The sequence below is a fragment of the Triplophysa rosa genome, linkage group LG17, assembly GCF_024868665.1.
Source record: "Triplophysa rosa linkage group LG17, Trosa_1v2, whole genome shotgun sequence".
Classification (NCBI taxonomy): Eukaryota; Metazoa; Chordata; class Actinopteri; order Cypriniformes; family Nemacheilidae; genus Triplophysa; species Triplophysa rosa.
This window is the reverse complement of record NC_079906.1, coordinates 10567468-10581944: the sequence shown is the minus strand read 5'-3', so window position 1 is coordinate 10581944 and position 14477 is coordinate 10567468. Positions and strand designations below refer to the sequence as shown.

Here is a 14477-nt window from a genome sequence, read left to right as displayed (position 1 = left end):
ATCTTGCTGAGATACAACCGTTCAAAACTCAGGAATCTGAGAGTGCAAAAAAATCAAAATATTGAGAAAATGGCCTTTGAAGTTGTTAATCAGGGGCACTGTGGCAGACCATCCACTCACAAAATAGGTCACATTTCGTTGCCTTGTACATGTGCAATGACAATAAATTGAATCTAAATCTAAAATCTAAATCTAAATAAAAGAAAAATCAATAATTTTGACCCACACAATGTATTTTTGTCTTTTACTAAAAATGTTCCCGTGCTACTTAAGACTGGTTTTGTGATCCAGGGTCACATTTGGTTCTTTCTGGGATGCAGTGAAAGTCAGATATTTTAATTAAAAGTTACAACACAGTGTTTCATTTTTTTTATTCTAAAACCTTCCGAGACCTTCCAAAAACTTTCCAAAACAATAAGATTTTTATTTACATATTTTCAATGTGCCTTTAGACTTTTGGACCACAGCGTATAAACATTGGCGTAGAAATTTAGTGTGCAAAAAGTCTTCTATACAGATTCAGCATAGCATATACTGTATCGCTGCTGTCCTTCTGAAACCTTATACCTCCATATTTCGTGATTTTGTCATGAATCATTATTATTTGTCAGCCCTGTCTCTGGGTTTTGCAAATATTTAAACAATAAAAAATATTTTTAAAGTGCTTGTCAACTTGTTTCGGGTTTCGGAAGCACATCAACGATATACAGCCGCGGAAAAAATTAAGAGGCCATTTCAAAATTATTTTCTGAATGTACTATTTATTGGTATGTGTTTAGGTAAAATTATTCATTCTTAATTCTTAACCATGTTTCACCAAATTTCAAATAAAACTGTTGTTTCTATTTGCACTTATTTGCAGAAAATGAAACTGGAGAAACAGGTCAAAATAATAGAAAATACGCTCTGTATTTTTTCAGACCTCAAATACTGCCAAGAAAACAATTTCATATTCACTTTTAAGCAATACAACAGTAATATTTGTACATGTATAGGAAAAGTTTAAAACGATTTTTTATGTGATAACCTTTTCGTGTGTCTTGTCATGTTGTCAGTCTTTCACATTGCTGTTGGATGACTTTGTCACTCCTGAGGTTTGATTTTGTTGAAATTTAACAAACACATGACTCCCAATATAAATACTGATAAAATGGATATCTGGAATGGTCTCTTATTTTTTCTGTCTGTAGTTCAACATAAACATAATATTTGAATCAGATATACATGAGCAAGTCTTTATGCCTTGAAATCTTAAACTGCCCTGCATTGTGGTGCAAAAAGCAATATTTATTATTTTTGAAAATGTTAACCACATTGACATTTTCGATACTCAATAATTTATCCAGCTGCCGACTCATTATGAATTGTAAAGGGATGCTGTCAAACCGAGATGAGCTAACTGACTAATATTGTTCAGCTGTCTGTCTGAAAGGGTGTTCGCATTAGGGAAACTCTTATCTTGCTTTAGTAACGCTTTCAAAATGCTAGCACGCTGCTTGTAATTACACTGCCGACAGAAAATCTGAGGTTTATGCCAGCCTTATTTGGTCAATTTCTGATTAGCGTTTTTATTCACACTGCTGGCAACTGTCATGTACAGCACAGAAGAGATTCTGTTGGCAGAAGAGACAGCCAGCCAGACAATGTCCACTCCTAATCAGGCAGAAATTGAAACTGCAGAATGATTCAATCATGATTACCACCCACAACAGATTTATGTTCCTCTCGCTTCTATACAGTATGACTTAGCATGACATTTAAAAATGCATTTTAAGTCACCTTCACTCAAGGCCACGTGCTTTTCAAAGGGTCACTTATTGGCCGTGACACCGCTAAACAGCAAAGAGCGAGAGGCGTCACACTTTCAGAAAAACAACACATGACTGCATCTTAAAAAATAGACAGCCGAACATCTACTAATAAATTCACAATGATACGTGAGCATGAAGTGCACGAAATAATGGAGGAGAGTTTTTCACAGCTGCGGAGTGCCATTGTCAAAACAAGCTGAGCGGACTTCTGCCAGCAATGAATAGCTGTAATTGAGAAAGCATGTAATGAGGCCATGGACTCTACTCTCTGCTTCAGAATGAGACAGAATTGGCAAACCGCAAATGTTACATTTTCTATTGCTATTTATTCAAATTAGTTTCACATCTGCATTGCAACAGAACAGTCATGAGTCATTTGGTAGTCAACCACATACACAATAAAATCATACAATTAAAATACTGAAGATACACGATTCAAGCTATTTAGTGAAAGAAAGACACTGTGCAGTATATATGCAGTATTTACATTTATTGTACACCAGATTTGTGATGGAATGCTAGACATACAGCTCATCGACCTTGACAACTACATGCAGTTTCATACTGTACAAAGATGCATGATTAATGCATTTACACTCAGGTCCATGCTGGAGATTGCCTGTGGGATTGTGTGGGATTGTCATATTAATCAACATGAGTCAAACACTTTAATAAATAAATGATCCCGCGAATCTCTGAGCTACACTTACGTTCAGGTGACCATGTTTCCTAGCCTGGAGTGTACCGTAGGTGAACTAGTCACTTTGTTTAATGATGTCATACCGAACAAATTTAATTAATTGGCATCTGGGTAATTAAAATATTTGCAAGGCCATTTAGCCAATTAGTTAGCCTAATCTGAAAATAAATAACATTAATATTAAATACAGTAAATTATATTAAAATGCCACTTGTACACTATTAAAGGGATAGTTACCCCAAATTTTTACATTACCATTTACATTAATCTGTATGACTTTCATTCTTCTGCAGAACACAAATGAAGATATTTTGAAGAATGTTGGTAACTGAACAATGTCGGTACCCATTCACTTCTATTGTATAAACACAAAACCAATGTCAATGGGTACCACCATTGTTTGGTTACCAACATTCTTCAAAATATCTTCTTTTGTGCAGAAGAAAGAAAGTCATACAGGATGATGAATTTAAATTTTGGGGTAAACTATCTCTTTAAGTAATAAATTTCAAAGTGATATTTCACCACACTAAAAGACAACTACAGTTTTTTTTCTGTACTGTATTTAGATTTAACTGGTCAGCAAACTTCAATGTCCGCTTTTTAACAGTCCTCAGTCACACGCAAACAAATATGTTGTTTCTTCACGGATACAAAAAGATTTGTTGCAGTATCGTGGACTATACTACAAAAATGTTGATACAAAGTATGAGGGGCCGTACAAGCCAAAATTCATTCTAGTCTTCTCACACGCTCACATTCTCCTTTCGCACACATACATTTTTCCTCTCACACACTCACATTTTCCTTTCACGCACATACATATCTACTCTCACACGTGCAGCTATCTTAAGCTAAATTGTCAAACGAAAATAAAATCCAATTGATTAGGCTGTTTAATGCACATTTACGGATTCTCAATTACAATGAAACTCGAAATGAAATAAAAACATTGTTCACACACAGTCGGCTAACTGTGCAGAACGTATACGGTATATGCAACACAAAAGCACTGGATATTTAGTTTATAATACGCTCCATCCACATCGAGATAAGTTTCTTTATAGGAAAAACACGTGCTTTGTCGAGAAAAATAAATCATATCGAAATGTAAGTTTGTTTCTCAGTCTGTTGAGGCCGGCTGCGGAAAAACGCGCTCCTCTGAGGCGCGCTGCTTTGGGTATAGCCTATACCATAAATACTGCCTTCTTTTATGAATGCGAGGCCGCATTCACTTATCTCAGTTTTAGTTTGGGAATTATGCTAAACAGCATTATGTAAATTATTTTGTTTTTACTTTTACGAATAATAAATAACTCCCTTAACTCTTATTGTCATTACCAAATTATTTATCCTTAATTATGAGTGCGTGAAGTCTAAAACTGTTGTTTTTTCAGCAGGGTCATAGACTATATTATATTTATATAGGCTAGGCTATTATATAATTTATATTAATGCATGAATATCATTAATATAAAAATGATTGAAAAATTAAAATGTTTTTTTTCCCGATGTTTTGTGTCAAACCAAGATTTAGAGAACTTGTTTATGCTTTCATCTCCAGCAGGGTGGATAAAAGTGAGTGTAGAAACGTATGTGTGCGAAAGGAGAATGTGAGCGTGTGAGAAGACTAGAATGAATTTTGGCTTGACCAGCCCCTCATAACGAAGCCTGACCTGTTAGTATTAATGATGGCAAAACTCTTATTAACATACATTTGCGATTTTTGGTTGTGAATACAAACATCTAATAGTTCACTTTTTCAACATCGTAAGACCAGACCGAGGCCCTGAAGGGAACCTCAACTCGTAATGTATGACAAATAGTAAGCCGAGAAACAATTCAACAGGTTTACAAGTATTTACAACGTGACAATCATACTAGTTACTATTACCACTAGAAATAAAGCTACTATAGAGTCACATTCACTGTACAGACAATATTTATTTCCCATGAAGTGAGTTACTGTTACTCGATCAGAAGCAGAAGTCAGAAATTTAGGTTTTAAGCGTGTGAATCGGTGCAATAGAGAAACATGGGAAAAGGCCAGCCATCTTTTTGCCCAGAAAGAAGTGAAATCACTGTTCGATTTATCCTCAGACAAAACCTGAAATTATTCCACCCGACCACCTGTCTGCGCTCTACCCTCATCCTCGCAGGTTTAACAGCCCTAAACTGTCAGAGACAAACAGAGCTTGTTTCGAAAAATGAATGAAATCAAATCATAACAAGGCAAATAGTAAAAGAGCAAGTGTAATTGATACCACAAGCGAGTAGGGAAATTCGAAGGTTCAGGTGGCGTTCTCTTCTTCATCATCCAGGTAGTAGTTGAGGGTGATGACAGCGCTGATAAATTCTCCCAGCTCCACAAAGTCGGCCGTGATGATGTTGACTCCGCTTTCTCCAGGTCGCTGTGAGCGGATCCACTGCATCATGCCAGGAAGAGCCCTGAGAACACATACAGTTTCAATTTAAAGGGGGTGTATAGATCTTCCTCGTGTCGTGGTGGGGACATTTGTGAGGGTTATGTCTCTGAAGCTCAATTTGAGATGAGGCTATGGTTGGCAGTCTGAATCAGCTATTCTGCACTGCACCATTCAGATTGTAGTGAGGTAGCAGAGGTCCTTTAATTTCTTTTTGTGTCCCTATTCTCTATAAATAAATCTGCCATCAGCACAATCGATGCAAAAATATCTGACACACTCCACCAAACTATGTCATTTGCTTTGTTCTTAATACAATTGTTTAATCAAAATGCACATTCTCTTTGCACAAACAATGACAATCAAACAGATCTAGAAAGAGAGTTGTTGCTTGGGATGGTGCATTACATGCGGTGGGGGGAGGGAATCAACAGGGACCTGCCATTAGGATATTATATCAATATCTGGGTCAGAATATGATAATATTGTCATTCTTTATGTTTATAGTAAAAGAAAGCTGCGATGTATCGCTGTTTTACATGTTTTTCTTTCAACTGCATTGGACTTGGAAATCGCCACTGTCCTTTTGAATCCTTGTATCTCCATATTTTGTTGTGCCATAAATTATTATTATTAGTCGCCCTTTATGTTTGTCACTGGGTTTCGCAAATATCTAACAAATAAAAAGTATTAAAAAGTGCTTGTCAATGTTGGCAACTCAGTATGTGATCATTGAAAAAGTACAGTGTTTTTCCATTTCCTGAAAAACAGCAAATTTGGACATACAAGGTTTCGGAAGGACAGTGACGAAATTATCTTCTGAGCTTGTTCCCAGTTTGGATTTTGGGTGAACAGAAATAATGGATTTCTTAATACACTTTGCCTTGTGCTCTGATGGGTACTCAATATACTTATTCCCAAAAATATTCTTGTTTCACTTTAAATACATCCGCAAATGCTGTGACAGACTGAGACTTCAGAATGTGTCTTCTAGTAACCAGGATGACTAACGCTGGTGTCAGCTCTGCCCTTTAGCTAATGTTCTAGTTACAATGAGCAGAAATAATACAATGCTTCACATCGTCTATGTGGTTTGGACAATATGAAGGTGGTACCACGAGCTACGATGCATTAAGGCTGGGCTACATTGCAGGCTCAATGGCACAATATATTGTGCATGCTGGCTAAAAAAATGTAGATGCAGATGGCAATCTATTCCACAAGGGAAGAGAAAAGAAACCCTCTCAGTCTTTTGAATGACCAGAATATTGGTTCACTTTAGAACTAATATGGCGAATAGGTGTTTCTGTCATCCAGTGCCATTTTAAAATGTGCCTCCTGCCAAAAGTTTCATGTTTCTAACCAAGCCTGACAAATCCTGATCAATTCAGCCCAAGAGACTCTGAGCAACGGCTAATAACTGTAAACAGATTAAATTGCGACCGTATAATGTCTTCCTGGTGCTGTTTTTGCAAAGACGAACATCGCTGAACTGCTTTTGTAATAGTTTTTAGATGGATGTTTTAATGTTATTACTAATTTTATTATTGAAAACGACCCAATTACAAAACGATAAGTATTGAATCAACCATTTATAAAAGACGTAATAATCTGATTAAAACATAAAACAATCAAGTTTGCTTGTTGCATTTTCTAATAAAAATGTGTTGTCAAAGGCAAACTGAAAGATTTGTGGTGTTGCGTTATTATTGAATAACACTAAAGTCACAGTAATACATAAATGAACTCAAACTATTTTTTAAAGATACAAATTAAATATAAACTATTTAAAAGCAAGTAAAAATAAAAATACATCAAAACAAATTTTCCAACCAAAAAGACTAGGGTTGTCACAACATGAGGTTTTCACTACACGATTATTGTGACTGAAAAAATATTAAATAAATAAATTATCAGGCAAATTCATCTAAACTATTTAAAAGCAAGTAAAAATAAAAATACATCAAAACAAATTTTCCAACCAAAAAGACTAGGGTTGTCACAACATGAGGTTTTCACTACACGATTATTGTGACTGAAAAAATATTAAATAAATAAATTATCAGGCAAATTCATCTTTACTTTTATTTATTTTATTTTTTCTGGCCATTGAGGCAGAGTTTGTAACCATTATGTATTTTAGAGCAAAACTACGATATTATCAAATGTGCGAATTAGCACAATATTGATTATCATGGTTTTAAACATCAAGGTTTATTGTAAATACTGGCATATTGTGACACCCCTAATAACAACCCTGGTGCCCACCTCTCTGTGATGATCTCCCTCAGTCCGCTGGTCACTCCCTTCATGACGGTACTCGCTTTAGGTGTGAGAACCACCTGGGACACAAAAAAGGTTCCCTTACGTCTCCGATCCTTCACTGAGGCTTGGAGGAACTGAATGAGCTTCTCAGGATCTGTGGTATTGGCCCAAGGGGCCGGCATCATCTGACCCGGCCATAGGAAAGGAACCTCCAGCGCCATGGGATTGTGATAGAAGACCAGCACCTGATACTCCTTCTCCCAGAGGTACTTCAGGCTTACCTCTTGAGCAAACACCACCGGGCAGAGCCGGTCCCCGAAGATGGTGCGCAACATCTGGACCAGCTTCTCGTGGTGGAGGTTCTGTACTCCGTAGAAGTGGTTGAAGTCCAGGAACACCACTTCGCGAGCGTGCGAGGCCAGGAAGATGCTGATCTGCTCGAGGCCTTCGCGCACGGTGGCGCTGAACAGGCCGTGTGCAAAGTAGAGCTCGTTGTCGGGGTCTCTGGGTTTGGTGGAGATACGGAGGTCAAAGAAGCGGATGCCTGCTTCCAACTGGCTGGTGAAGTTCATGGTCTGCGTAGCCAACCATTTTCTCATCAGCTTCTTGGCGACAGTGCCAAACACAGACACAAAGTTCTGCACCGTCTCAGGCTGCTCCGGCCCTACGGGTGAGGCCTCATCGATGTAGAAACTGAAGGAGTCGTGGGAACCTGAATGAGAAGGTTTCTGAGTTAGTATGTTTTTTGTAACACAGCACAACAATGATGATGTGTTATCGTCCCAAGAAAGGAAACTGAATTGTATCTCAAATATAAATGCAACTAGACGAATTACAGTTAGTGGTCTGTGAAATAACATTGATGACATTCACTTAACTATAGAGAAAAGGCGACGATTAGATGTCTTGTGGACACGGTTTGTTGTTTTCTCAATAGCTATTGTGTTTCCATTACAACTAAACGGTCCTCTGCTCATAAAAATCATGACATCGTGAACTTAGGCTGCCTTATACCATTTTAAAAAGTGTAATATTGCCTGACAATTTGAACAGCCTTCATGTGATCTTTTTGTCACACAATATATCGTGTTAATATAGGAACTTAAATACACTATGTAATATAATGGCTGCCTTCACAGTTAAAGGGATAGTTCACCCAAAAATGAAAATTCTGTGATCGTTTACTCACCCTCTCATCATTTCAAACCTGTTTGACTTTCTTGCTTCTGTAGCACACAAAATAAAATATTTTGAAGAATGTTGGTAACTGAACAACGGCGGTACCCATTGACTTGCATTGGATTTGTGTCCACACAATAGAAGCAAATGGGTGCCGCCGCTGTTCGGTTATCAATTTTCTTCAGAATATCTTCTTTTCAAAGTCATACAGGTCTGAAATGACCAGAGGGTGAGTGAATGATCACAAAATGTTTCGTCTTTGGGTTAACTATTCCTTTAAGGCTAAATCAGTATAATGCAATTGCAAAGCATTGAATTCAAACCACACCATAACATAAACTGAGGGAGAAAACCGTTGCCATGGCCTGCGGTACAATAGCACGAGTTCACAAGCCCGCTTTCAATGTAAATACAGAGCAAAGCCAGGTGCTATGTTTGATCTCACAAATCACAAACAACTACAACCTATTTATGCATTGCTAATCTCGTGAAATGAAAGCAGTAAGCAGCCTATAAACAGTGCGTATCAGAGAGACTCGCCGAATGTTATTTTTGATGAATAAACGATGCATCCCTCCACCCGAAGGCAGAACTGCAGCTATCAACATTCACCATGGGAAAGGGCCATTAGGCAAACAGTTGTCTGCTCGGCAGATGCATCTCGGCAATCGGCACCACAACGAAACCAGTCGAAATCATGAGAACATTAGAGGGTGCTTTTCACAAGCCATAGAGCTCCAACTAATGGAGATACTGGTCAGCAATGAAGGAAAAAGGAATGAATGAAAGAATTAATGACTGCTTATTAATGAGGTCTAAACACAGGCTTGGTTACTGTGCTAACTGCTAAGACTGACAAACACTTGATCTACGTGTTTTATTCAATCATACAGCCCAACATATTAATATTTCAACACATTTCCTAATTCTCGTTTGCTCTCATATAAGGAAACATCTACAAACCTGTGAAGTGTTATGAAACAATCTCTTTCAAGAAATGTAATCCATTGATAGCAACTAGCCTTGCCTTTAGGGCGTTGTAAAAAAGATTATTATAGCTACACTACTATTACTTCATAATTCACATCCACAAATAGGAATATGGTTGTTCAGTAACTGCTGTTCTGAGAGGTCCCAGTGCATTTATTTAGCTTTTATCAGCTCATCTGCTAAATGCAGAGGAGTGTTATGGGATCCCTGCCTTGAGATACACTGATGTAGATTTGAGGAAAATTATTTCTGGGAAAATGGACCATTTAACAAAATGATAGCAAGAGATTGGACTCATGTTTCATCTCTAAACCTCGTCGAGGAGGAACATCAGAGCCGATTAAAGACATTAACAATTTAGCCCATTTCTGATTTTGAAACACGCGAACCAGAGATTTTCCAGACAGCAATTTTTGTTGAGTCACACACGTCTACAAGTGTCACAGTTATGTTACAATTAGACATCTCCGTCTTTAACTTAATATAAAAGGTGTTGAATATCTAGTAGTATAAGTATATAAAAAGTGAAGTGTATAAGAATAGTGTTAAGATTACGGTAACACTTTACAATAAGGTACAGTAGTTAACTATTATAGTTAACTATAAGTTATCAAGAAATAGCAATATACAAATACTTTACAGCATTTATATACAGTACCTTAATATTAAGGTATATAAATTAATCTTAATTTACTAATACATTAAAAATCAAAGGTTAACATTATTAAATGCAAAATAAATGAACATTGCCAAACACCTGTATTTCTATTAAAGGTCCAGTGTGTGAAATTTAGCGTCATCTAGCGGTGAGGTTGCGATTTGCAACCAACGGCTCACTCCACCGCTCGCCCCTCCCATTTGAAGCACTGGGGTGGCTGACACAGAACTAAGATGTCATCACTTTTTCGCTTCTTTGCCGAAGGAGATAACATATTTACGAAAAGCGCTCTGTAGAGCAGTTTGTCCGTTTAGGGCTACTGTAGAAACAACATGGTGAATTCCATGCAAGGGGACCCGCAGTGTATGTAGATAGAAATAGCTTATCTAATGTAATAAAAACATAACGCTTCATTATGTAAGGTCTTTATACACCTCTGAAGACATAGTTATGTAAATTATATTGCATTTCTGTCAATAGATCCTTCTAAAAAATTACAGGACTTTTAACTTTCCTCAACAAATAAATGCTGTAAAAATATATTGCTCAATGTTGAGCAGTGAATGGAATCTTACTGTAAAGTGTTGAATAGCACCAGACATGGATAAATACACAACAGAAGACCTATATACCATATTACTGTTTGTATAGCAGTGCTACTGTATGTCATGCAGCTTTACTGGCACTAGCAATGTTAAAGTCAAGAATTTGATCTCCAGGAAATGCTGGCATTCATAAAATGTATAGCTTGAATGCACTATAAGTTGTTTTGGTTAAAAGCATCTGACGAATGCATAAATGTGTAGCAGATTGTTACAGTATTTCCATACAGTATATCATTTTGTGAACAGATAGCACTACATAAATTTGATTTAATATTTAAGTCTTTAATATTTCTATGCCTTTAATATTTAAAGAGTGTCTAGCTACACTCTTTAGCTGTTTATATTCACATTGCCTCTTGCATCGTATTGCTTAACAATAATATACAAATAAAAAGCAATCCAGCATCCGCAACAGGCAATATTGGATTTTAAGTTCTATTCAAGGGTTGACTATAAACCCCTGGGCTGACTGAAAGTGCCAACTTCAATAGATTGACATGTCATTGTCAACCACAGGGGACAACCTTACAGTTCATCAGGCAAAAAATGAATCGTTACAGGAATGAGACCCTTTTCCCACTGGTGACTGTGCAATTTCATGTCTGGTCACCTAATCTTTTCCATTTATCTTGTTTATTGAGACACAGTGGGCTGGAAATCCTCTCTTTTGGGTCTAAAGTGCAGGATTAATGGATGAACAATTGGACAGATGGTCAGATTTAAAGAGGAATCAGACAGGAGCAATCACGCCCTCCAGGATTGAAGCTATTACAATTTTTCATGCCACTGGTGCAACTTAAAGTTATTGAAATCATAATGTATGCAGCATGTACGTATCTGTCGGGTAAATAAATAATTTCTACATCTTTCTAAAAACATTTTGGAGAGGCGCTTTTGATATGAAAAAATTCAATTCTATGAAATAAAGACACAGAGGTGGAAGAAAGGAAAAATCTGAGGAAGAGCAATTATCCATGCAACAAAGACGTGCTTTGAGTTTCTTTTTAGGCCTTCAATTGAGCATGGTGAATCATACAAGTAGATACAAATGTGCCAAAAAAGACTTGGCATAGATGATGAGTTTCTCCTGGCACGGCTGTTTGTCTCAAGGTCAAATGTCTAGACCTGACAGGAGTACTAGATTCTGCCAGCTTCTGTAAATCCATCAACCAAAAGCTCCGATTCTGCCATTAGCAAATAGGTAGGATTACAAACACTACTACATGAAAAATATTTCAAGGGCAAAATAACTATGCTTTGCTCTCAAAGAAAGAATGCATAGATTTTTCTGGATGTCTGTCACTGGCTTGCGCTTAAAAGATGATTGCATGACTAACAGGCAATAGCCCCTCAGGATAAAAGGCAGCCATTGCTCAAATATCAATAATGGTTCTCCATAAAAATGAATGAGGCTCCATACACGTCTCAAGAGCTGCAACCGTCTACCTACTTTCCAAGACTTTTGGTGACATATAAAGCATTGGTGCCCTGCTTATTCTGTGTGTGTCACTTTAGCACAGCCGCCTTCAGCATTGACACATTTTTCTTGCCTCAGCCTCAGCTTCAGTGGCCTAGTGGTTAGAGAGTTTGAGTTTGAGTCAAGTATCTCAAGTAGGCTGTATGTATGACAGAATTGCCTGAAGCTCAAATAAAGCACTAACTACAATATGCATGAGACAAAGGCGAGAGATCATCGATTAGGCTGTTTTAGGACTTGATCCTTGGCTATACTTCATGATTTAAGATGAAATGACCTCTAATTTTATCTGTGTGTGTCTAACCTAAAAACGCTGTTCTACACACCAGGACACAAGCTCCTGGACATGCTGCATACATTTCCATGGATCTCATTTCCATCTCTTTGAAGAGCGAGATCCTAACCCCGCATTATGAGACCAATTCACCAGCTCCCTTCAGTTTAAGATTTCTGTGTGGGAGTGATGTGTCCCAGAAATCTTAGCGAGGACTTAATTTGTTTAGAGCGTTTTGATAAATAGCTGCTACAACTTTCCATCACCCACCCACAGCCTTGTTGACATCACGTTTTAGAAAACTTACACAAAAGAGAGAGGATGATACTGTGCCAAGTCGCCCTGAAGTACAGCTACAGAACCATGAATCCAACCTCGACCTATATCAGTAAGATTTAGTTTGCATTCATATGTTGCAGTCAGAGCATTTATTGTACGATCACGAAATCAGAATCTATAATTGATGGTTAACAAGATGATTTGGAGGTGGCTGGCCTGTTAATTAATCCCTGTGGCAATAGGTTGAAATCAGTGAGACAGATGTTAATCAGGGGGTTTAATCAGAGGCAGAGTCTCTTAAGGCCTGCACTGGCTGATTGCCTGAGCTTTTGCCGCTGTTTAACATGTCATTTTCAGCAGCGTACCTTAACATCCAATCCACATTACTAAAAACCTACCACTAGACCATTCAGATGTAAAAGTAAAAAAAAAGGTTTTCATTATCCTGGTGTAACCTGTCCTACCCAAACCCATTCACAAAATGGGACTCGAACTGGTGATCGGTCAAGAATGGGAGTTGGTGCTCTAGTAGGGAGGCGCTTGAGATTAGCTGGCCGCTGTTACACTGGGTTATCTTGTTCCATGTTTACACAGTTCATACTTCACCATGGCCTAGTGTCTATTATTACTATTATTTTGAGTACACAAAAACAGCACAAAACTTCTGTAAAACAAAAAAGAGTGAACCCCTTAAAGTGCGTGAAATGATGCGTGAAATGGCTTTAACCTAGGATTAAAAAAGAAATCTTAGATAAAACAGCATCCCACCACCATTGAGCATTTGGAGATTTCTAGTGCATTTGGCTAACCAGAAATCATAACCATACACTTAACAAATAGTGCAAAATGATAGAGGGCTATAAACTCTATTTCAACATCCATTTACTGACAGTTTCAACATGCGCAGTTCCAATAGAGAATACATGCAATCTGGATACTATGAGCACAAATATAAAGTATAATAAAGAAGAGTACTGTATTGTGTAACTTGGTGTTGAATAACGTTAAAACATTAAGCTTGTTTCTATGCTGCAACTATATGAGAGTTGTGTGTTGTTTTTATATTTAACTGGAAAAAGCCCCGAGCAACAATTGTCCCATTTAATTTCTGACACACATCTTAACCTTATTATACTGCCGTTTGCCAATTGCCATCGTATGACTACGAGTCACGCAGTAGAGATTATGTCATAAGCAGAATCCATTTCATCCAAGCTTGTGTGACCTCTTATTGCAATGTGAGTTATAATAAAGAGTTTATAGCTTACCGAATGCATACATTACCAACACAATTACTCAAACAACTTTTTAAAAGGGCTGTAAAATAAAATCAACATCAAATGCGTTCTCAAACATCACATCCACTTTCCTTTATGTTCATGTAAAAGCGCACTTACCCGGTATGGCGAGATTAGTTAGAGGAATGCTGTGCATGCTTTCCGGTAAATTTGACATCCAGTCCGCATTACGGAGTTCGCTCTTCCCCTGAGACGAAGCCATGCCGTCGGTTCTCCGGTGCTCGGTGTCTCTCTGACTGTCTCTACTATTCAGCTCCAGCGCGAGCGTCACCACACCCCCGAGACGGCGCGCGCCGCGCATACGTCACAATTCAACCAACCTTCTAGATTCAAACAACGTCTTTACAAGTAGTATGAACAAGCTCGTTACATGAAACAAGTATATTCCTTCATAACTGTCGTATCTGGGTGTGGACAGTGACAGTGTTAATAAGACAGTGTTGCGCGCGCGGATTTAATTTATTCATTTGATTTTATAGAAGAATTAGTGAGTCTTACATGTGTTTTTTTTACGCAAG

At 37.7% G+C, this 14477-nt stretch overlaps 1 protein-coding gene across 1 annotated transcript; it reads right to left on the bottom strand.

The window, feature by feature from the left end:
• Positions 1-156: 156 nt before the first annotated feature.
• On the bottom strand, positions 157-14275 carry plcxd3 (phosphatidylinositol-specific phospholipase C, X domain containing 3). The gene is made up of 3 exons (XM_057356371.1): positions 14059-14275; positions 7203-7911; positions 157-4959 (listed from the first exon to the last, which is right to left on the bottom strand). Exons 1-3 carry the CDS (start codon positions 14258-14260, stop codon positions 4803-4805), a joined length of 1068 nt encoding a protein of 355 aa, XP_057212354.1. The 5' UTR covers positions 14261-14275; the 3' UTR covers positions 157-4802.
• Positions 14276-14477: the final 202 nt, after the last annotated feature.

What these genes read in the sequence shown, in the direction of transcription:
- plcxd3 (XM_057356371.1), bottom strand. Translation starts at nt 14,260, where the DNA reads ATGCGCGGCGCGCGCCGTCTCGGGGGTGTGGTGACGCTCGCGCTGGAG. An exon ending in AACTAATCTCGCCATACCGG is followed by an intron (nt 7,912 to 14,058) that starts GTAAGTGCGCTT and finishes CTTCTCATTCAG; the next exon opens with GTTCCCACGACTCCTTCAGT. An exon ending in AGGGAGATCATCACAGAGAG is followed by an intron (nt 4,960 to 7,202) that starts GTGGGCACCAGG and finishes ATGTGTTCTCAG; the next exon opens with GGCTCTTCCTGGCATGATGC.